The sequence below is a fragment of the Fistularia commersonii genome, chromosome 14, assembly GCF_037954325.1.
Source record: "Fistularia commersonii isolate RoL2024-O1a breed Wild chromosome 14, RoL_Fcom_v1.0, whole genome shotgun sequence".
Classification (NCBI taxonomy): Eukaryota; Metazoa; Chordata; class Actinopteri; order Syngnathiformes; family Fistulariidae; genus Fistularia; species Fistularia commersonii.
In genome coordinates this window covers 12,246,271-12,271,300 of record NC_141297.1, presented here as the reverse complement: position 1 = coordinate 12,271,300, position 25,030 = coordinate 12,246,271, and the positions used below count along the sequence as shown (strand labels likewise).

The window sequence follows — 25,030 nt, the reverse complement described above, 5'->3', positions numbered from 1 at the left end:
CCCACCAGAGTTATTTTCTAAGGCTATCTCATAATTAATAAAAGTACTATATTTCTATTTTAGATAGGAAAAAAAATGAAAATACTGTTTTTTGACTTTTTATCCATACGCTGTGTTTAAACCTTCATAATTCTTTTCTATTAAAGTACTTGAGAAAGAATATATCATATACATTAGGCGGGAATTACTAGCTACAAAACTGCTACTTTAAACTGCTACTGAAACTTCTAATTGTACTCAAAGGAAATTAAAGGGTAGGTTCCGGGTCATCCTCATCTGATGTAAGATAAGAGTGTGGACTCTTCAGAGTAATATCACAGCCGGTGAAAGTTATCGTCGCAGATATTGTTAGTTAAAAGAAAAAACTTTCAGCTGACTCACCCTTCTCGCAAACGGAGCCTCCTCGCCCTGCAGGACACTTGCAACTGAAATCATCATTGTCATCTTCACAGGTTCCACCGTGAAGACACGGATGGGAGTCGCAGGGCTTAAGGGGCTGGTTGTGGAGATGATCCCGAGGGTGTGCGACGGTAGCAGTACTGCCTGCTGCTGTCGTAGTGGGTAGTGGCGTGGTGACCGGCATCGAGGTGGTGGTGGTACGTCTGTTACTGTAAGGCCTGCGGGTAATGTGGCTGGTTGTTGGTAGTGTGGTGGTGGTGGGCGCAGCTGTGGTTACAGACGCTGTGGTGGTAGTGAAGAAGGGGAACGAGGAGAGGCCTTTCAACAGAGAGAATAGTGGTAATTAGAAACAGAAAAAGAAACTTAAAAAAAAAGGTTGAGCCTGCAGTCCTGAGATTTACTAATCAAACCTGCAAAATTTTTTGATAAATCACCTCATGAATAACTTAAAATCCCTTTTCATTGTATTAATCCCCAAACACTTCTGCTAAATCCACACTGTATTACCATAGTTGCTGAAGCGAATATTCTGATCCTCTGGTTTTTTCACGGCGATGCTCGTCTCTCTGGAGACCTTCAGCTGCTTTAGCAGGGCCCCTTCAATGTCCTCCACCGTGTATCTGGTATCTACAATACACAAAAGGTGCAACCACTCAGAGCATAACCCTGGAGAACACTCCACAACAAACACAGGGATCTACAGCGTATGTATTGGGAAGCTCTCGGTATGAAAGGTGGCGGGTCTCCAGAGACCACTTGTCCTCCACCTGCCGGCTGTCCAGCGCTTTTTTTTTTCAGATAAACTGCACTCATAATGTTTGCTGCAGATGTTCACTTTACTGGCCATGGAGGATGGCCACTAAACAGTTCCCGCTGCACTGTATGAAGGGTACAGAGGATGCTAAACCATGATCATTAAAAAAAAGAGGGGAAAAAGAGGAGACGGATTCCTTTTTGATGCTGAAGTTATAGAAAAATATGTCTGATATGCTAATAATATTTAGTTGTTTAATGCTTGTAAATGTATGTGAAAGACTGTAAACAATTTGAGAATTATAATGTGCCTTTTTTGGCGTTTTGTATTTCTCGGTTATCGGATCATGAACTCCCCAGCTGACTGAAGAAGAGCAAAACATAAATCTGAAAAAGTAACTGAAATCCGAGATGAGGTTTAAACCTACTCAAGATAACATTTGACAATGAGGCAAAGGGGTACAAGAAAAAGCTGTGAAGCACAGGACATCATCAAAAACAGGAGGGTAAGCGTATTACTATAATCCGGGTTAATCAAAAATCAAACAAGACTAGTTCTTGTGCATCAGACAAACAAAGTAAACAACTATTAAGTAACATCCATCCATGTCCATCCTGGGAGACTTTCCCAGTTGTCATCGGCCGAGAGGCGGGATACACCCTGGACTGGTCGCCAGTCCATTGTAGGGCGACATATACAGACAAACAACCATTCACTCACTCATTCATTCGGGGCATTTTTTCTTTTTTTCCAATTAACCTTTGGATTGTGGGAGGAGGAAAACCACAGAACCTGGAGAAACCCACAAAAACACAGAAAGAGCATGCAAACGCCACATAGAAAAGTCCCCTAGTTTGATTCGAAACAGGGTCCTTTGTGCTGTGAGGCTGAAGCGCGAAACACTGCGCCACCGTGCCGCCCTACAAAGTAACAGCTATATACAAAAATATACATATTAATATTTATAACTCTTTGAATTTCTGGACTTGATAGTCTAGAGCAGGTATAACTTGGGAATATAGTTCAATGGTACTGGTACAAAGGATGGAAAAATGGTGCAAATGAGAGTTTTGACACAAGAACTATATAATCCTAGATTTATCGGCTCATTTGAGGCAGAGTCCGTAATCAGCCCCTGTGCGATTCGCCTCCGCCTGCCTCCTAAATCTGTGTTCACCCCGTCTTCCATGTATCCCAGGTTAAGCCTGTCTGTGCTAGCACCTTGTGCCCTCCTTCCAAGCGGGATGCCCTCCCCGCCTGGGATGTTGGGAGGCACCCTGCATATAACTGCAATATTTCATTTCATAACAGCTACACGTACAATATTTTTTCATACGCTTGTGCAATCCTTATCGATCACTTGTTACTGAAGACACTTTATAGTTTTCACTTGTTACTCAAGACACTTTATAGTTTTTTTATTTCATATTCTGCCTTTTCTCTTATTTTTTTTACTGTTTATACAATTTTCTACTATTATTGTTATATTTTTCTCATAACTCTGGCGCAACAATTTCCTTCGGGATGAATAAAGTTGTTCTTAGTCTTATTCTCCGTCCAAAGGAATGTCGATTCCTATCTGCGGTGCCTGGGCTGGCAATACCTGCTTGATTGGGAGGGCTGCAAGGACCAATCTTGGGTGCCACCTTTCAGCCCCCTGTGTTCTTTGTCTAGCGCTTCCTCACCAGCTCCTAGTTCCTCATGGTTGACGCTTCTCCTTTGCAGCTCTTAGTTCCTGTGACCCCATGACATTCCCCAGGAGACAACTCTGCCAAAGCACAGCTCTCCGTTCACCTTCCTCGTCGAATAAACCCCTAAAGACGCTCTACCTCCTGAGTGTCCTTGCGTTTGGGTCGGGCACACCTTCCTTAAACATGACAATAAAAGCTTTTCTTCAAAAAGATGTAAAATTTTTGTTTACAAGGTAAGCTGAAGGCAGAATGAAATTTATATGAGGAGCAGTAAAGAGTGTTTGGAAGCTGTGCCTTACCCACGGATGCTGGAGAAAAAAACAAATCTTGGCATTATGCGGTAAAGTTCAAAAGTTATTACAATAAAGGCCCAGCTTTTGAAATGTGGGGTGGGTTGCATTTGCAAACTAATATGATTTTAAAAGTTATAGGGAAGAGTAGGGAACTTTTGAGAGCAGCTGAACAACAGTGAGCGGCAACACGGGTTGATTAACAAAAATAAACCCTATTAACAAATTGTTCTTATCAATGTTTATTTCAGATCGCTTGCACTCACCTGGTTTGAAGTGGGCTTCCACAAAGGCCAGGATGGTGTTACTGGGTGCCAGGTTGCGAACACGGACACTCATAAAGTCTTTGTGCACTTCGGACTTCCTGAATAACTCGTTGAGCTGAATGAAAGCAGGGATGATACAGAGTGTGAGAAGCGAGAACGGACACAGAGAAGAGATGATAAATGAGGCCGGTAATGAGCTCCATGCTATCGGATTCACGAGACTGTACTCTATTTCCCCATTTGAAAGACCGTCTCGCAAATTGGGATGCAGAGAAGAAACCTATTGGGTTTGGGTGCACAAATTGACATTTAGCAGCAGCCATGGCATTAATTATAGGAACAAGTTTTCGGGTGAAGGTAAGATAAATGTCGTGCTACCCTGACATGAGCTGCTGATTGGTTTCGCTGCTGGATCTTCATTCTGTGCATGTTATATCAGAGAAGCTTCACAAGGCAGTTCAACTCATTCTTTTTTTTAATAGTTAACACTGATAATACAAGTGAGGCTTTCATCAGCAAAGAATATGGACAAATACTTCTTCTGCAAATGGGGCCATTTTCATAATGGTAGAAAATAGTGACCATATTTAGTTTTGCCTCCATTTGTGCTTTCATTGTTAGAATAATGAAAAAAATTTCTTACTGTTTATATTAATGCAATATCAAGCAAACAGCAGGAACTAGTGAAGAAAAACTGTCAAACTGCATCATAATTTTCCAACACAGATACTTGAGGACACTTTCACTTTACATAGCTCTGCAGGAAATATTTAGATTTGAAACACATGGTTTTTAAAAGCTTTGTTGCTCTACATTAAAGATACTCAACAAACAACTACCAAGTCACAATGTATAGTAGTGGTTTTTAAGAGTGTTTGTAGTATTTATAAACACTCTTAAAATGCTATCATTGAAATACCCCCTGGCCCTGTGCAGTATCCTCTAAGTCAGGGTTTCTCAAACCTTTTGGTACATTTGCCTAGTGTAAGTCTTTTTTCAGATTCTAGTAAATTTCTTGACCATGTATATGCTATTTATCATTGATTTTTAAGCCATATCTTATTACACTTGAGATTTCAACAAAGTGGTCGTTTGGAGGTTGATTATCCTTGTAACTATTTTTTATGGCCACAAAAAGGTTGTTTTCACCATTACTCAATTTGATTAGATTTTTAAAAACTACATGAAACCTACCGCATTGTTTGCATCGAGTGCTTTGCATTTCCCTTTTACCGAGAGCTATTTCCGTGTAAGAGGTAGACATTAATAATCACTCTACTATGTATCTGGTTCACAGTCACTGACTACCAGGGAACCATTTGTGCAATACACAACATGACGTGAGTCATTAAAAGACCACATTATGGTGAAACAAGAGCTCGGAAACTACTTTTCTGCAGCAGACATTAGCTTGATGTTCTTGCAGCCTTTACAATTTGTTTCAGGAAGCTTTTAAACAATAGTCAGACAAGTAAGCTGGCCCATGCTGTAAAAAGCTGATTTGATCTGGTGATTTAGTATGCTCAGTGCAGCTCGAGTATGTGGTGTTAAAGATGATTTCTTTCATGTGCCAACTGCCTCTGAATTATGGGGTGATGTGTGACAGTAGTAGACGGGTCAGAAATAAAATCCACCAAAGCTGGCTTAGGGATTGAAACCATGGTGGACAAACTCCTGTGGACATATTAATCCTGACTTTCCTACATATTTTTATCATCTCCTTCAGTTGTAGCAGGTAGCTGAGCTTTGATAGAAATGCCTTGATTCTTTGTGTGAACACTGAAGATCTGAGTTTTTGTGCATTTTTGTCCCTATCTTTGTGTATGTATGTTGCAATATGAAGGAAGGAGGTGGCTGTCAAGAGCAACGGCAGAATGCACGGAGACGGATCCTTAATAAGCACACACAAATCGCTGCTTTTAGCTCCCTGTGGATCCGAGTGACACTGATTCAACAGCTGGTACCAACATGCGTGTCCCCATTTCATCAGAGGACTGAAACCCTGGCTTTATAACAGAGACATTTGTTCAAAGGTCTGAACTCAACAGAGAAAATGTATGGTGGAGAATTCCCCCAAGCCAACACCGCCTTTACTGGACAGGTTTTGAGACTTTGTGTGGCTTGGCTCACGAACACCAGGCGGGGATCACGATCATCTGAACATATGCCGTTCTTTCGAAAATATCCCAAAAACCCTTCTTCAAACTCTAAGAGAACTGCTGGTCGATACCATTTCCATATACTAGTCTTTTCATCATCGACTGAGAACTCTTTAATTTTATATTTGAAGCATTTTCTCAATATATTAAGCAGTCCGTCCTAACTCCATCCATTTTAAAAAATACTAACAATGGTGTTTATTTTGTCAATGTGAATATCTAGAGATCAACATCTGACATAAATATCTGATTTATATTATTTTCAGAAATGCCTTCATTGTCAAATTCAGTAATACATAGAGCACAACATTAGTGAAATTTGACCTCTGCATTTAACCCATCATGGATGAGCCATGATGGGTTAAATATGGATTGCAACAGTTGGAGTTGATCTTGGTATTTTCAAGTTGTGTTATCAATTTGATGATACCATTTGATGTTAAGAGTCCAAAAATGTGTTGCATCATGTTTTATGATGATACTTTTTTGGTTTAAAGCTGTACTGAAAACTAGATACCGATTTTTAATTTACGTAAAAATGAACCACCTGTCCACAGTATATCTGAAAACTGATACTAAATGAATTTATAATGTTAAAATGATGACTTTCCATCAGCAAATTTGTGGTGCAGTTATCTGTTCCAAGTAACCTGTCTATATCCTTATAGAAAAACATTTAAATGCCCCTAAACTGATTGATGAAATAGTATCACGCCATTACTCATTATTTTGATACTTACATAGGATTGTTCCAAAAGTTGTTATATTTGTTAAAGCATCAGACTATGATTTCTACTGAACACAATGACTGCGCAAAACTACTAAGTCAGAAAACTATTTTCCTCTTTTTCTCGTGTTCAATCATTACATGGCTTTCCAATTTTATAACTTGCCAAGATACTACAATTTTTAACAGTCAAATATTAGCCATGTGATGCTACCGTCCTCTGATATGATGTACGATTGCTTCTGATGGCAGCCTGCAAACATGTATTTTATCATTGTTACATTTCGATTGGATGTCTGACCAGAGATATCGCACCAGCCCAGTGTGTCAGAATATTACTCAGCAGCTTCAGGAGTGTCAAGTCCGTAAAACCTTCAGTGAAACCTGTCTGAGCCTGTCTGAAGGACCTGACAGAATTTGATTACTCTGGCTCTCAGTGTGGATTTTTTGCACCTGATGATGCTTTCGATGTTGTTTGTAAAGGGTTTGCACTATAAATAACAGCCATTTGAGAAGACAAATATCATGTAATTAACCATGTAACAGTGTGGGCGATATTTTCAAATGTATTCATCTGTTTGTTAGTGCACCCTAATTTTTTTCTTCATGTTTAAGCATCTCGGTCACTCTTAAACTCACACTCATCCTACACAGGCAAACAGCTCCACCAATTTGTATTTTCTGCAGAAATGATGAATGACGGTTCCAATAGTCACTTTCCTTTAGCTCTATTTGTGGCTCACACCTTCAAAAAAATCTATCTGATCCCCAGCCTACGAGATGTATTTGCTGGGCATACATCGCATTATGGGTTTATACATGTTTTATCCAGCTGTGACTAGAAATTGAAATTGTATAGATAAGAGCAAGGCTTTCCAAAAAAGAAACAAGAGGGAGAAGGAGGCTGAAACTGCATATGGAAATAATTGCCTGTGGTTTTACACGAGAAGCTGACACCTAAATACATAAAGTGAGACAAACGAACTTCATGAATTCTTAGTGATAAAATGTATATGTTATAAATCAATATTGCAGTTCTAAAAACATGTGAGCAGATGGAAATCACAAATAAAAATCATAAAACGTGTCTCCATATGAAAAAAATAGTTTCTAATTTTTACAGAACAACAATTAATTGTTAATACTTAATCATGTTAATATTTAATTCATTGTCATTGAGTCACAGTGATATCTATGATGCGATATTTGTTGACAGAAGTTTAATTTATGTCATTTCAGCTACAATAATTTCAATAAGTCAAATGTGCCACTTCATCATCAAGATTCTACAAAAGATTTTCTTATGTCAGCTTTAGGATGAATATTTTAAGATTAACTGAATCTCAGCGCATCTATGACACTACTGGTTAGTGAACTTGAGTCTCTAAACCTGCCTCCAGACCTCTTTTGAATAACTATCACTTTTGAACTTGTGATAGGATGTATATAACTTGTCAAGTCTTGAATATGAACTGCAAGTAATGAGTGTCGCCTCTCTATATGCAATCTCTGAGAAAGAAGGTCAAAGAGAAAAGGAGAGCAGGTCCATTGTGAACAAAGTGGACTTTCGGAGTAGTTTACGCCCCTCAATGTTTGTTAAAACTTGTTCCCTCATTAACCAGAAAGGTTACTTCTTTGATGACTGGATTATTTCATCAAGACATCTCCACAAATTTACACATATATATAATGCAAGACATTCTATTTTTCTGTGGTCTTTCCAGTTGAGGAGGCTGTGGGTTTGCATCTTTCATGTTCTGTCATAACCGTGTCGTGTTTGGTGACAGTGGTCTGCTCTGTCGCACAAATCCATCTCGGTTTCAATTGTCTTGAATACAATATTACTTACGGCGCTCTCAATGCTACGGGCTGTCTCTCCGAAGAGCTCCGACTTAGGGTCCTCCATCTCAGGGGTGTAGAAAATTTCCTGTCCCTCTACCTGGTCCAAGTGCAGGAAACCACCGAATCTCATGGTGGCTAAAAGAAAAAAAAGGAATGAATAGGCAGTTGTAATACTGAAATGTTGAAGCTTCAATATTTCTACATCTCAGTTCCTGCTGCCATCAAACTGAGCTGATTTTGGGGTAGTGCCCATTCGGTGTTAGTGATGGATAACTTGTGTGTCTGACAAGGGGGAGGAGGAGGTTAGTGAGATTTTCACTGATTGCCAGGGGTGTGCCTGGAGTCTGGCTGTAAAAGGGGGGTGAACTGGTGGTGGTGTTTGTGGAGGTGGATTGTGAGATATGAGTGAATGCAGGAAAGAGGGAAGAGAGAAACACAAACAGGAGGAAGGAGAAAGTGGAAATGGGCCATTTTTACCAGACGGAGATTTGTCCCAAAAGGTGGCCGAGGCATGGAGGGCTGGGTAAAAAGACAACAAGTTAGACAAGCAAGCACACGACGGCAAAACAAACACACAAACACACTTACTAAGGATCATACAGCCTGAAAGCACTCCCAAAAGTGCCTTCATCAGCAGAGAGAGAGTCTCTCTGTGCAACTTTGGAGGTTATGTTGTCCAACATCAATCAGCTCTCTTTATAGTTACTTCATACACCTGACAGAAAGGAAAAGGGTTTACAGTGCAGGAGATGTGTGTGTATGTGCGTGTGTATGTAAGTGTGAATGGCGAATGGAGGGGCATGTGAGGCACCAGTGCTGGGCTTCCAAGCTGCACGTAATCAACAGAACAAATTGCCCAAATCAATCATGGCTGCCCCTGTCTGAGTAACGCCACGTAGAATGGGAAGAGCACTTGTATGATTATCATGAAAGATAGCCGTAATTGTCTCCTTCATGCCTCCAGACTAGTGACTGACACAGCCTGGTGAAAACTGCATGAAAGGGACAGCAGACACCACACACACACACACACAGTCCCAATCGGTACTCCCACTACTTTTAAAGTATATGCACGGGCAGCACACATCAATTCAGATGTGACAAGGGCCATAAAATAAGAGGCGAGATTTGGCCAATAATATGAGTGTAGGGTAAGAAAGACAGAGGGCACGAAGGGAGAAATCTGACTTTTAGTCTGCCGAGAATACAAACACCAGAGAGGGTGATTTTCCAGCCCACTGCTGTGACGGACACATAGAGGAAAAGAAAGCGATAAAAGGATGAATAGAGTCATCTGAATATCCACTCCAAATTCTATGATTTGTAGAATGTAATGGATGTGTCAGATGCCCATTGGCACATGGGAGAGTTAACAGTTGCAGGGAGCTTTGTGGGATATTAGCAGTTTGCAAATGCTCACACATTAATAAATGCATGAGACATGATTTTTACGTCAGCTCATAGGTGTTACCTAATTAATTGATACAGGGCCTTTTTGTGAACGAGACATTATTATAAAGAATAGGACTTTATCTCCTTTTTCATAATAATTGGGTCCACAATGATTGGGAAAGTATGTGTAGTGTAACCAGCATAAAGTTTGGATACCCTTCAATGTTAAAATTTCAATCTTAAAGCCACTTCAGTTTGCTGTTTCAAACTGGGAAGACGAGAAATTTCAAACAATTAGCCTCGCTTGCTCAGTAAATGGTGCAACAACATTTGCTGATTAATATTCTAACATATGTGACTCGTCACTTCACCTCCAATAGGTGGTGGATCAACCGGGATAAACACTTTTCTCAAGAGACAAAAGATATACCAAATCAACTAGGCTATGCTGTCTGCTCTTATTGTTAACATTCGGGGTGAATGAAGTATTGATTGTGGCTGCTGTCAACCCTGACTGAAATTGATATTTTAAGGCTTAAGGGAATAGGTTGGAATTGTTTTCTTAATGGTTGTAACTGACACATGGCATACATGTTTCAGGATGTCAACAGATTTACTTTCAACATGGTTTGGGTTTAGATTCTGTAAGAAAAAGAAATGACAGGGAGGACTGAGGAAGGCCAAAGGTTGCCTCATATCATCGGAGCATGCTGTGGTATGTGTGGCTGTGAAACCTAGTGATTTATTAGAAGTCTTTGGGACCTTTGGGCATTGGCAGTGAAGCACTTCTAACTAATTTGTGACCTCAGCTCTTTGGAGACAACCTGGAGCTCCCAGGGGCACCTTAGAGAATCCCTACTTTCTCAATCACTTATAGAAGCACTTTCTAGAAGAAATGTGGAGCTGCAATCAACTGAGGAACAACAGTGATACATTGAATTAAGACAGAAAGAAACCATTTATCTTTATGAACCTTGACTGGCAAAAAGGACCGATTGGTGCAACATCACTTGTTGGCCATAGGACATCTCTTAGTCATCTGTTTGCTCAACTCCTCAGAGAACTGATGAACTGATACAACATTGGACTGAGATTGACTGGGTTGAGAGAAAAAGGAAGATATAGCTCAAGAGGAAGATACTATAGAGTAGCACTGAGTGATAAAGTTAATAATTGTGCGGGGGTGAAGCTCCTGTGATTAAAGAGAGATGAAAAAAGAGACTGTGTCACAAATAGAGGACCTCGAAAACGATGCAGATGCTTTAATTTCAAAATATGTAGAAAAAATAAATGAAAAAAGTTGCTTAGAATCCGAGTATAATACAAATCAGTGTGAACATCACATGTTGCCAACTCCTGTCAAATTCAAAGACTCGGATTACTGAGGCTAGACTAAAAGAAGAGAGATTTTGAATGTCAACCAACATTGTCTCATTAAAATGACAATATCATGTAAATGAACAAGTTTAAATTCCCTGCATGTTGCCAATAAAATCTTGCTCCCACTTGCTGGAGCAAAAAATTACTACTCTTCATTTAAATTTTTACATTTTATTTATTCATCTATTTATCTATTTCAAGGTCAGATCAGGTCCTGCTTTTTAGCACTGTGCTGTGTCGGCTCTTGATCTGCATTCATATGTGAGGTGATAAGTCGGTTTTAGAAATCTTACACAGGGAGGCCATCTATCTGAACTAAAGTATTACAATATGGAGTTTCTTATTAACACCTTCAAATTATATGCTCCTTCATCAATCCATCCATCCATCCATCCATCTTCTGACGCTTAGCCTAAGTCGGGTCATGGGGGCAGCAGCCGGAGCAGAGAGGCCCGGACTCCCCTCTCCCCAGCCACATGGTCCAGCTCTTCTGGGGGGATCCCAAGGCATTACCAGGCTAACCTGGAGACAGTCACTCCAGCATGTCCTGGATCTTCCTCGTACCCTCTTCCCAGATGGACATGCTCGGAATACCTCCCCTGGGAGGCGTCCAGGGGGTATCCTGACCAGATGCCCGAGCCACCTCATCTGACTCTTCTCAATGCGGAGGATCAACGACTCTCCACTGAGCCCCTCCTGGACGACTTAACTTCTCACCCTATCTTTAATGGAGAGTCTGGCCACTCTGCGGAGAAAATTCATTTCGGCCACTTGTATCCACAATCTTGCTCTTTTGATCACTACCTACAGCTCTTGACCATAGGTGAGGGTAGGAACGTAGATCGACCGGTAAATTGAGAGTTTCGCCTTCTGGTTCAGTTCCTTCTTCATCACGACGGACCAGTATAATGTCCGCATCACTGCAAAATCTGCACCGATCCACCTTTCGATCTCCCGCTCCATCCTCCCCTCTCTCGGATACAAGACCCCAAGATACTTGAACTCCTCCACTTGGGGCAGGACCTCTTCCTTGACCTGGAGTGGACATTCCACCTGTTTCACATTTGGCTGTGAACCGCTGCAGGATATGGTCAAATGCCTTCTCCAGATCCACTTAACACATGTAGAGTGGTTGGGCAAACTCCCATGCCCCTCGAGGTCCCTGCTGAAGGTATAGAGCTGGTCCGCTGTTACAGGAACAGGACAAAAAACACATTGCTTCTCCTAGATCCAAGGCTCAACGACCCAGCGGACTCTCCTCTCCAACACCAGAAGGCAATTTGTTACGGACAATCAATAATGAGTACAGAAGTCCAATATCAAAATACCACTCGGGTTCAGATCTGGGGGGCCATTCTTCCCAATCACACTCTTCCAAGTTGCACTGTTGTTAAAGACTTCCAGTAGAACAAGGGAGTATCCAGTCACAGTGCTCTCCAAAAGCCCCTCGAGGGACCCCAAGAAGGGTGGGTATACTGAAATGCTGTTGGGTGCATAGGCGCAAACAGTCAGAACCCGTCGCCCCACTTGAAGGCGGAGGGAGGCTACCCTCTGGTCCACCGAATTGAACCCCAACTTGCAGGTGCTGAGTTGGGGGGCAATCAATATTCCCACACCTGCCTGGCACCTCTCACCGGGGGGAACGCCAGAGTAAAAAGAGTCCAGCCCCTCTCAAGAGGCCTGGTTCCAGACCCCATGCTTTGCAGCGAAGTGAGTCTGACTATATCTATTCGAAATTCTCTAGATCACAAGCTCAGGTGCCTTCCACGCCAGAGAGGTGACATTCCATGACCTTAGAGCAAGTTTCTGCAACCAAGGGTCAGACCGCCAAGGTCCCCCACTCCAACCACTGGCCAGCTCACACTGCATCTGACCCCTTCTTGCTTCATGTACGATCATATACAGTAAATTGAAAAGGGATCTATCAACAAGTGCAGAAAAGAAACACCACATACTCAGATGTTTACTGTAGATGTCAGAAAATTACTTCTGACCCTGCGAGTTTCAATATTAAATACTGTGATTGGAGATTATAAATATTGGTAATAAACTTTGAAAAAGAAAAAAATCATGACAAATGTCAAGAATAAAAATATATTACAACAAATAATACCAAATAAACATCCCTTTAAAAAATAGCAATACCGATGTATTAATGTAGAAAATTTGTTATGTAGCGATTAATGAACAATATTTCTCACAATCATCTAGCCACTCATTGATAACCAGAGCATTTAGTGGAAACTGCTAAATGAAAAAATCAAAGACAAAACGGTTCAAAAACCAAAGGTAATGACAGAAAAGTTATGAACAGAGGAAAAAACAAATGTTATGCTCACTAGTTAAATAGTAAGATGAGAATAATTCTGTGCATATCATGCTGTTTCACTGTCAAATGATGTCTGGTTGTGGACTGTTACTTTAGCAATTAAAAATGAGGCAGACAGCGAGCACAGATGATATGTTTTACATTCTTGCACATACCAGTATATTGTTTGTATAAATAAGATATTTGCGAACTAAGGTGCACATTGAAGGTGTTGACATACATGTTTGTGAAATTTGCAACTCCATCTGCCAGCAACAACCTTTATGTAAATCGCCACCTTGTTTCCAGTCCACAATATATTCCAGTCCTGTCATCTATTAAATACTGAGGTGTTAATCACACCTCTTTTTATATATAATGCATTAAGTAACCTCACTTGCTCACTCCAGCTGCTCAGACACGCTTCATTGAAGAGAACATGACTATGACTGCGAACCCTTACAGACAACACAACATACTTAGCTCTCATTGTTTTCTGAATACTAATAGTTTTTTTTTTTATTTAGATTTGTCAAATTCTCCAAGGGCTCAAAATCTAACAACATGTCCATTGCAATATAAGTGTTGGTGACAATTTCCTTTCCATAAAGAAGGAGCTAAAGAAGTATTAGACAGGGATTAGACAATAGTGACTTCACAGAAGCTGAGGTTTGGAGTGGGTCAGCCAGCCCTGAAGCGACCCTTCTATTATTAATATTATCATATAGTAGCAGCAAACTAGAAAACCCCTCAGTCGCCAAAGAGCTATTAGAAGATAGAGGAGGTTTGGAAGGACATTTGACTTACAGGGACAGTTGGTGCCCTCTGGAGTGCTGGACGGTGTCCTGCCATCGGGGCAACAGCCGAACTCTGTGTTATCACAGGATGACCTGTGCTCTGGAGGCACAATGTTGCTTGTCGCCATGGGATCTAGGGGTGATAGAAATGAGCTCATGATAATTCATGAAGATTGTGAAATTCAAGGCTGCTTATCTCTCAGATACATTAAAAAAAAAAATCAAAATTTTACAAAATACTAAGGATGAACAGTGATTCTAGGATCAAACCCAGCCACTTGCTCTGTTCGTAACTTCGCATTTATAGATTGTTGTGTGTTTTCAGTCAACTGATTATTTCCCAGTGTTTTAATGGCAATTTTTTTCAAAACTGAAAATCATTTACCCAGGAGGATATGGCAGAAAATTTTACAGATCATATCACAGTGCCAATGATGAGGAAACTGTGATAATTGCATAGAAACCACAAGCTAAGAGTTACCTCAAATACTTCAGAGCGAGGACAAAGTTCAGTTAGTGTTACACATATTGTATATTTGACTGTCCTGGGACATAAAAAATCATAAAACTGGTCTGTGTTCGTCTCCCTAAAGAATTAGAGTGTGTAACTGCAGTGAACCTCCATCTACTTTAATGACGGTGTTGGGGATGGGGCTTCTTTGTCGAAGTGGTGCACTTTATGGTCGCACAGAGATCAGAAATAATCGCAGAGGCAAACAGCAAACGGCTAAACAAATCGTAAAGACGTCAGAGGCGAGGGACATCCTGTTCAAGGACTTGCGGTCAAAGGAAGCAGGAAGAGGGAGGAGGAGGCTAGGGTTTATAGGGCATCTGTTGGCGTGTGGTCTGCAGATTTACTGATGCTGGGATGAAGGGGAGAGTGCTGGTGGGGGAGAGAGGGCAATGCGGTATAGCAAAAGGGCTCCACACGACTCCAGAGGGAGCCATGAAAACTGTCAAATAAATTCACAGACACACTAACACATACATACACAGGTAAGTGGATATTTCAATAGAACACAGATGCAAAAAAAACATGCGTGTGCACATACTTCTGACCCTCTCAATTTAAATCATTGAGGCAATGACGTGCATATGCATGTCGAAAATTGTACTCTTCGAGACTTTAACCAACAGGTAGAAAAAACAGTTTACTGAATGGGAGAGAAAATGTATACTTATAAAAAAATCACATTTCTGCATTGCCCCAACTGTCCATGTGATTTTGGTACTGGAATTTTAGCATGGGCACACACAGTCACACATGATCTAAAATAAATTCAGCCTTGCTTGCTTGGACGGACAATCATTCACAGACATAAAGTACACACAGGGCCACAAGACAGTGGGTCCTTGGCTGACCGGCTACATGTTCCTTGCGTCTCCGAGCACTCTGGTCAGCCTCTGACAAGAAAATAAATCTAAGAGTTTGGGAAATGAATGGGAGCATAAGAAGGGGGAGAAGGATGAGGATGAGGAAGAGCTGAGGAAGAGCACACTGGGGGCAAGATCAATCCTATCCTGTTATTGTGAGCTGACAGGTGAGCTTGATAGATGGGGGGAAAACAACAACAAAAGATCAGATGGAAAATTGTCAGTCATCCCTTCTTGTTCAGCAGAGACCCAGCACAGCTGGATGCCGCAGTCAAGAGGGCATGTCGAGAAGGATTTGAGACTAGTCATGTGACAAGGCACACAGCCTTGACACACACACACCTCAACCTCCCAGTCAAATCGACCTGTCAAGTCAGGGTTTAAAGATCCCAAGATGCAGGCCAGCAACTACATCTGGTTAAGGGTGTACATTCCATCGCTTGCACTTGTTTTATTAGCAACTGAATGAAAAGTGTCCCGGTGGAATGGAAGAAAAGAGCATGGGTAATGTAGTAACAGTGAACCATGTAAACAGATTCTTCGCTGTCTAGAATTGAGATGTATATCAAATGCAACCAGAGATGACACTAACACCCTGTGTTAACCAGAAATTTTTCTTTGCTAAAGTGAACTGACATTTATCTCCTCAAATATCATTTGTGTAAAAAAACAATTCTTATTTCTATGTTGCCTCATTGACAGATGACAGTATGAATATGTTATGATGTCAGCTAAAGAAAAATGATGAATGAACTGAGCTCCTTCTTGTAATATAAGCGCTTCCCGAACACCCTTTAAAGCATTATGGGTAATGAAGTGAAAGAGCGGGGATTTACCGACAGGTTCCTCTGCCCCACTGGCCTCTGTTGCAACGCCGCTACCTGGTTCCTCTTCCTGCTCCTCCTCTTCCTCTGTCTGGTCATCCCCACTTGGCTCCCCGCTTCCTGAGCCATCAAAGGAGGTTGTAGAGGCGGTGGGGGCAGGGTTGCTGCTAGAGGAGGTGGTGGTGACGGTGGCAGTGGACTGTGGCGGCTGAGTCTGGATGTGGATGGTTTGGTGGTGGTTTGATTGCGCGTGGTTGTGGGTGATGGTGGTAAAGGGGGTGGTGGCCAGGGCCTGCTCAGTGGTCTCAGACGTTTCCGGAGGAGGGATCGCCCACACTAACTTGGGGGAGAAGGGGGCAGGCGTTGTGATGGCAGCAGCGACGGAAGAGCTGGGGTGGGTGGCAGGGGGGCTGGGGGTGGGTCGATCTGCCCACTCGGTGATGGTTTCTGGTGAAGGGAAGGGGAGGAAGCAACGAATGGATGAATGACTGAACAAAGATGGATATGTTTTGTGTCATCTAATTCCACTTTTACCTCAGAAAAATTCAACTGAAGAAAATAAAATAATGATTAACTGACAAAACAAGCTACTCAGTGATAACAGCAACCTGTAATGAAATGTGCTTGTTACTTCTGAATCGATTCTAGTCAATGGAATCCCAACTTGTCTCACTAAGGCAAAGCCATTGTATTATGAGCGCAATAAAGTGAATACACATAAACACAGGCTCTCATGTGTAAGTACATCCTCAGATTAAAAAAAAAACTACAACTGTTGTCATGTCAGACACTTCATTTGACGAATTTGACAAAAAATGAGGAAAACAAAAATAATTGATTTTTTTGTTGTTTTTTTTTTTTTTTACCTGGAATTGAGCGGGAACAGTTGTGTTGCTGGCTTGTGTGGCGTGGCTGTGGCCAACAACAGCTATTGCCAAATAAAGCACGTTTTAATGTCAACCGGGTGTTTTCCATGACCAAAACACTACAATTAAAAACCTAAGAATCTTGAACTACTTCTTAAAATAAAAAGGCAGTTCGTATATTGTCTCCCAGGAGCGCACAGTTTTGGTTAGTGTAAGCAACATGGCACAACACTGTGTGACTCAGATGGCAACAATGTGGCTTCTAGGTCTGTAAATAGCATTTTGTCATATTGTTACAAATGTTCCTGCTTTTCCGTTGGCCCTGACGCGCTCATTAGCAAAATGATGTTGTCATAAATGAGAAAAGTGGACATCAAGTGTAGGGTTTTCCGAGAAAAATAGACCACTTGTTCGTTAAGGTTAATAGTAGACCTGGATGCTTGGTGTGTATGCAGCAAGTTTTGGTGCTCAAGGAAAATAATGTTCGGCCCCACGATGTAGACTCGCCGTGGCAAGAAATACAAAAATATGCATGGAGAACTGAGAAGACTGAAGATAAAAGAATTATTGGTGGGTTTGAGGAAACAGGAAATCTGTTTTCACCTGGAGCCAACGGATCAGTGATGCAGCCGTGAAAGCCAGCTACCTAATTTCTAGCAAAATAGCATTAGCATCACAGCTGTACTCTAACAGGGAGTTTGAAAAAGTTGCATGCTAAAGCCTGGAGAACTCGTGCGTCCTCAGAAACGACAAGCTTTTCCCAACATGAGCCTGACGAGGAATACCGAATACAGACAGAATTTCAGACCTATTGATGGATTTGGACAACCAATTGAAAAGCAAAGTGCAGTCATTTGAAGCATTTTCTATTGCAATTGATGGGAACACTGATATTACAAATATCACTCAACTGGCCATATTCATTTGTGAAGTTGATGAGACTTCGTCACAGAGGAGTTTCTTGAGTTGCTGTTGGTGAAAATTTGCTGTAGTAAATACAGTGCAATTTGATGTCAATAGATTTACTACAAAAGAGTTTGTTTGAGAGGACTACATTTTCTAATGCATGCCATCCATGTAGTGTTTTATGTACATACTTTACATTTTATTCATAAACAAGGCGAGTGATGAGCTTACTTTCTTAATTATCTGTACAAAATTGTGCAGAGTTCATTTAGATTTTCAGAATTGCTTTCCAGATGTGGTAATTTTTTTTTTCTTATGAGTTATATTTTTTTCCAGGACTATTTCTCCAAGTTCCACATACCTTGGACTGACTATTTTGTTTCATTGTGCAATCACTGTGATCAGTTGTAATGCACAATGCACACAAGCGTGCACACAAGTGTTGTTGAAATTGCACTTACTATTCTTAATGAATTTCAGGTTGTTTGTGATGTATTTTTTTTAAAGGAACAGTTCATTACATATAAAGATTTTTATAATTCACCTGTTCTCCCTTACACTAAAACAAAGGAAAAATTAGGACTCCTTCTAGGTAATTACGCTATGACTTTACTGGTCCACCCCCTTGACATTAAATTAGGTCGTATGTGGCCCCCGAACCAAAATGAGTTTGACACCCCTGGTATAGAGTGTGTGCTTATGGTTGATTGGGTGCGTGAATGGTGTGCATTCATTTGGACAATATGCATGTCTGTGTGTTGCATGCATAAAGTGCCAATGCCCATGAATTATATATCCATATTCAAATGCCTTGCAGAAGCAAAGCTTTAATCACCAACAGCCAGTGCCTCCAGTGATGAATGATTGATAGAAATGGGGCAAAAAAAGCCAGCTTTAACGGTGGCTTCAAAGACGTTAGAATGATGCTTGCAGAGAGCTTGAGCATTCGTCAACGCCACCACAACCATACTGCTGTCAACACACGAACACAAACATGCACACACGTGGCAACAAATCGCTTGAAATATGGAAGAGAGGAAAGGATTCTGCTGAGAGACCGTCATTACCGATGCAAAAAGCTCTGGTGCAAAAGGACAAGCTGTCGGTGATAAAAGAACGATAAATAGGACAAAAACTCCTGAGGGGAAGAAGTGAGTTAACAGGGAGATGCTACGTAAGCCAGCACTTCAGATTTAGCCGAGGCAAGCAGGCGTGACAACACTGTCATTCTTCCTTTACTTTTAACATCCCACAAACTCGGGTGGAAGGGGATGACATGAAAAAAAGAAAAAAAGTATGATTTAGATATGTGTCTCATTAGGATTTACCTAACGTTATGTGTGGGACTTAATTACTCTGCTATAATCGCTTATTTAAATAGCAATTAATCACTCAGGAGTGAAATGTGATCCCAAGAGAGAGCAGAAAGCCTGGGAGACACACAATGTGTCACCTTAATGCTTGGCAGATATTTGTATATAAAGGGATTTGGAGCAAAGAGCTAAAAGCAGTGATGCTATCACTAGGAATGGTGTCATGCATTGTTGTTCCTCTCCACTTCTTCTGTCACTCACAAGGCGGGCTTAGTGTCAGGCAGTTTGCACCCAGGAAAGTGTCCAATGTGCATTTGGGCATGTGCACATATCAAAACATAGGACTGGGAAGAAAAAATGAAATATATGACAAAAGAAAATGGGTGTCTTGGATGCACATTTTATTCAACTGATGGTCTTAATCAGATTTAACACTTTTTCCCCTTTTGTGTTTTTTTTTTTCCTCGCAACAGACAAATGTACAGTAATGTCACCAAGTGGAAAAAAGAAAATCAAGTTGGCTTGTATCAGCCTAATGAATATTGTTGAAACATAGTTATTAAGACCGTCAGTCATGAGAAGTGTGGTTGTTGATTTGGGAGACTGAGGGAGTGAGAAGGGAAATATGGAGCCCTGAGGAACGAAATGCCTGAAAATAAGGGTTTCGATTGTGAAGAAAAACAGGTTAACAAAGACAGCAGTGGGAGAGTTTGGCATGGCAAACAGTGAGAACAGAATGAGGAACTAAATAATGAGAGAAAATATCAGTACGTTGAGGAGAGATACTGAATGCAACAGAACCCTGACTAACACACAGGCAGAGGGCTGACAATGCCATATGCTGGCACTCTTTGCCAATTTACTGCAAACCTACAGGTGATCACACTGTATGGGAGAGGCAGGTCATTGCCAGCTTTGTGGCCATTTCCCTCTGCTACTATTTGCTCACTGGTCCCTCCCTCTGGTGCCTTGCATTGGATATTTTGGGAGGTTTTATTTCCAGATAAATCTTCATCTTTGGTGCACTTAAACACAATACCACTCTGTTCATTTTGGCTGTGATATTTGGCTATGAGAACAGAGGACTATCACACTTAGTTGCAACTTCTCTGTGGTAAAAAGAATAATTTGGAGTCCCTTCTGCTGCAGAACAATGCATTTTTTTAAGCCTGCCCATTAACAGAAGACTGTGAGGAACCAGTCATGCTCAGTACAATAAAAAAGATTGCAACTGATTAATGATGTTAAAATAGCTTGATATTCACTCGTTTATATAAGCCCCTGGCATTGCTCTATTGACAGACCCATAGCAGCTCGGTGAGCATTAGCATGCACAGAGCTAAAGCGTCTGGAAGCGCTACATGTAAACAGCAGGAGGGAGAGCAGGAAAGGCTGTGGCATGGAGAAGGGGTGGAGGCAGAGCAAATGCTAATTCGCACCCAGCCACACGTGAAATGAGCTCTAGATCTAACCCTCGAGCCGACAGCAGTGATGGGGCAGCTACCTGCGGTGCAACCGCATCCGGGGGAAGAAATTAAAAGATTCTCTGTGGCAGTCGGTGGGGCAGAGCACTCGCCTCTCTGTTCCCCCCCTTAGGGTTTGACATAGAAAGTATCTACTGTGAGGATTCTTCTGGCCTTCCTTCCATGAGCGGCAACACTAGGTGAGGGATTACACGCATCCCACATCTCAATTGCCAGGCAACAGAGCAATGTGAAAGTAGAATGGATTTTGGCTTCTTTTGCTGGTAACATGTGGTTCTGAATCTGTAATCACCAGATGTTCTGGGATGTATCAAAGCCTTGTTTATCTCTTGCCAAGGATATTTACATTTCCACTCGTCATGCTGTAGTTCACATTTCATGTCAACCTTTGAGACAGAGGACAAAAGTCTGACTAGGAGCACTCATGGGCCCAGGAGCCATTTGTCCATTGGGTCACCTGAATTGTGCCCATTAAGCAATGAGGTTATTGAACACGTTTGCAAGGTACCTGGTCTTGGCTGATGGCCAGAGCCACACAGCTGGCACTGCTTTAGCCTACAGCAGTGGTCAGTACCATTTCTACTGCCGCACTGTGATACAAGTTGGTAGTCAGTATGACGACTACACTGTGCATAAAAGCCATGGCTTTGGAATTTGGCCCACTCGATTTTACATTGAAACATTGTCAATCAGCATGTAGAGCAAGAGGAACCTAATTAGATTTTACTTAACACTTATGTACTATGTATCCTCCATCACACATAGGGTTGGGTTCCCGACAGTGCAGCTTAAGAGAGATTGACAGATTTAGAGTCAGAATTTGGAGAAGAAGAAATCCCAACAGGTGGTGAGAGGGAAAGAGGAGGTGTCATTGTGGTTCAGGCAGACTGTTACACTTCACAGCACTTGTTGGCCTAATTCTCCCTCGCCCTCTTTCTACTTTAGCTTTTGTTAACACTAAATTTTTTGCACTTCACATAGCCATCAGTGTCTTCTATGTGAGGAAAAATTAATTATGCATCTACACTACACTTACAATGCCAAAAGGGCTTGAAACACTGTAGATAAAATGCAGAGGAGACTACTACTATGTTATAATTGATCCAATCAGCAAATCACTGGTGTACCAATTAATATAAAAGAAATCAACATGGCTAATCAAAAAAAAAAAAAAAAAAAAAGAGAGTCCCTGCTTACATTGCTAAAACGGTCATGTTTACACAAAGTTCCAGCTTGCTCACTTTAACATTGCATGCTGAGGCAGCGAGATGGATACGAGAAATGTGGTTTAAATGTGTAGGGATATTAAAAGACCTATGGGTCTGCTCATTATATTCAGTCTGGTGCCTGAAAACAGCAAGCCATTTATACAATGTGTGATGCGTGGAGGCTTCCAATGGGCTCACCTGTGCATTGTCCAACGTATTGTACTGTAATATATTTGTCCTGCCTACAGGCAATGGTCCTCAGCTGGCACTGGTCAGCGTAGGTCACCCCATCAGAGCCACACACCTGAATCAAAATGACAGAGATGGAGGGATGGGGCATGTTACACCTCTGGTGGACATTCATGCGGTGTCATGGCTGTAAACGTGTGGGTCAAACAACTAATTTTTGTAGCGCTGACATCTTGAAACACACACACCTTTGTTTTGTTTGTCTCATCACAGTCAGGTGAGGGGCACTCACAGTGGGCTTGGTCATTCTCCTCAATACAAGAAGCTCCAAAATTACAAACCAAGTTATTACATGACTTTGGGGCTTCTGGACCTGTGGAAGAAAATGTAGGATATCATTAATCAATTCTGTGAAATCAAGGTACACATTACAATTGTTTTTTGGTCACCGGTCAAATCTTTATGTGGCTCCTTCAGAAGCCTCCAGCATGAGAGGTGAAACGTCTTCAAGTGAAAAAATCAAGTCCAGCTGCCACAATAAAACTTGACAAGAATAAAACTATGACCTGGATGACTGAGATGGTTCAGTCATACTAAGAGGAGGGAAAGTGAATATATTGGTAGACAGATGCTGGAATTAGAGCTGCCAGGCAGGTCTAGAGGTAGACCAAAGAGAAGATTTATGGACATAATGAGAGAGGATATGAAGTTAGTTGGTATGAGACAGGTGGATACAGAGAATAGGGTTAGATGGAGAAGGTTGAATCGCTATGGCGACTCCTGAAGGGAAAAGAAGAAAAAGAAATGTATTTGTACTGTATGTGTACTTGCACACATTCACACACCTTATTTAATTTGCTTTGGATTTGTGATATACAGCTACTATCCAGATATCTAAAATACAGCATCTAAATATTGTTCAGAGACTAATGATTTCCAGGAATTAGATGTGGGCTTAAGCTATGATGCTAAGAAAGGTAAACTAAGTTACAGTCCTAAAATGGAAATACATTTATTTCTATTTTCTTTTTGAGCAAGTATCAAGAAAATGTAATCATAACTAAAGTTACTTTTTCATTAATGTCAATAGACAGATTCTACATACACGTTTATAGTTTCATACCTTAACATTGGTGTGTTAAATACACGCGCTGCACGAGTTATGAAGAGGTATGCACTCGGGATATTTGGGCAATTTTTCCAGTGATCACTCCCAAAGCTCTCCAAAGGAACGTTTGAAGCCTTGAAGTTGCTGCACTAGGAAGTGCCGCGCCATAGAGCCCACCATCCACCTGCCAGGCTGCCTTTGCATTGTTGCGACATCATAGAGGCTTAAAGTACCCCCTACTTCCTGGCTCCTGCTTTCATGTGCGACTACCTCTCAGTACCTTGTCTTTTCATCTAGCTGGGTGTGTGGCAGAGTGGCCCACCACTGCGCTGGTACTGCTGGCTTCATTAAGCTTTTGACTTTCGGTCGATATCTGATGGTGCATCTTAATCAAGGAGCTGCAGGTCCCCGCAGCGGGAAGTAACTTCTCTTTCAGCCTGCGCAATCGCTGGGGCTGTTTTCATTACTTATTCAAGGAATCAACAGTTCTTATGCAGAAGGATAAACATACGCTTATGAGTACAGCAAATGATGCTAAATGAAGTACGATGTGCAAAAAATAAATCTTCATGGGACGATTAGTCACAAGGATATGATTTCTGCACTCTACTATTTTCCTCATCACTATTGATTAACTGGCCCAAAGCCACTTTCTATCAGTGCCAATAACGATTATAGTAAGAAGTTGACCGAGAAAGAACCGCTGTTTTCAGGCAATTCAGAGATACAACAAACTAGTGATGAACACTTTAGAAGACAGTGAATAGATTAGACAACAGTGTGTTTGGTAATTGTTTTGTGCTGATCTGATTTGCCTTAATTGTCTCTCTTATTACCTTTGTCACATCCATTCATGCCCATCTTGCTTCCATCTGGACAAACATTGCACTTCATGCCCTTCACTCCAGTCTTGCAGGAGCACAGGCCTGACATCTGCTCACAGTCGTCCCGGACGGATCCTGTGGCATCACAGTTACAGGCTGGCAACGAGAGGTAGAGACAAAAAAGAAGGAAGTAGGAGGAAAAAAGATTAATGAGAGAAAAAAAAATAGCAATTACTGGCTACTATTTGAGGGAGGATGAGATTAGTTTGATTCATCAAGATCACAAAACATGTTCAGAACAACCTTTAGACTTTTACTCCAATACATTTTGTGCCAGAGTCAAGGGCTGTGAATAGCTCACCAAGCCTGAGGGGCAAATCAGGAGGAAAGAGAACGATGAGCGTGTATTGCAAACTCAAAAAAACAACCCTCGGGAAGGACATCAGCCCCGTCATGTTCTGAGAACCGGTGATGTGTGTGTGTGATTTTTATTCCTCTCCTGCTGAATCTTGTATTGCTCTACAGCATGCTGTCTTCTTGGTGACGGTAAAACTTGTTAAGGTCGGGCCACGGGTGAGGTACCTGCAGGCTTCCTGCTGTTGACTGAAAATGCTCCTTTGCTCCAGAGCGCCATATCCTGTAATGCCTTAGTATCAGGCTACAAGCTAGTCACCATTCTTCATCATATCCTGATAAACAAGGAGCCATTGCCCTGTTCCTCACTTGAACATTAATGCAGCTCAATACAGTTTTGACATGAGCAAAAGACAAACTACCAAATTTAATGATAATGAATCAATACAATGGCTATCCTGTATACATCATCATTCATCAAATAATTCAATTTTTAGGAAGAAATGGTTGCATGCTTATTTCCTTTTTTTTTTGTCTTGTAATGACTTCAAGAGAATTGCATGGTTTAGTTTGTT

The 25,030-nt window shown here is 41.4% G+C and overlaps 1 protein-coding gene across 7 annotated transcripts in view; it reads right to left on the bottom strand.

Annotated features, from left to right (window-relative positions):
* agrn (agrin) overlaps positions 1 to 25,030 on the bottom strand; it is a 279,534-nt gene that overhangs the window by 30,932 nt on the left and 223,572 nt on the right. For all 7 annotated transcript variants that reach the window (XM_086159716.1, XM_086159720.1, XM_086159714.1 and 4 more), the window contains 9 exons: positions 24,114 to 24,257; positions 22,418 to 22,542; positions 22,179 to 22,284; positions 16,216 to 16,650; positions 14,016 to 14,138; positions 8,136 to 8,263; positions 3,401 to 3,515; positions 907 to 1,026; positions 382 to 717 (listed from right to left, as the gene is read on the bottom strand). In XM_086159716.1, coding sequence (XP_086015842.1) covers positions 382 to 717; positions 907 to 1,026; positions 3,401 to 3,515; positions 8,136 to 8,263; positions 14,016 to 14,138; positions 16,216 to 16,650; positions 22,179 to 22,284; positions 22,418 to 22,542; positions 24,114 to 24,257 — 1,632 coding nt within the window. The remainder of the gene's footprint in view (positions 1 to 381; positions 718 to 906; positions 1,027 to 3,400; positions 3,516 to 8,135; positions 8,264 to 14,015; positions 14,139 to 16,215; positions 16,651 to 22,178; positions 22,285 to 22,417; positions 22,543 to 24,113; positions 24,258 to 25,030) is intronic.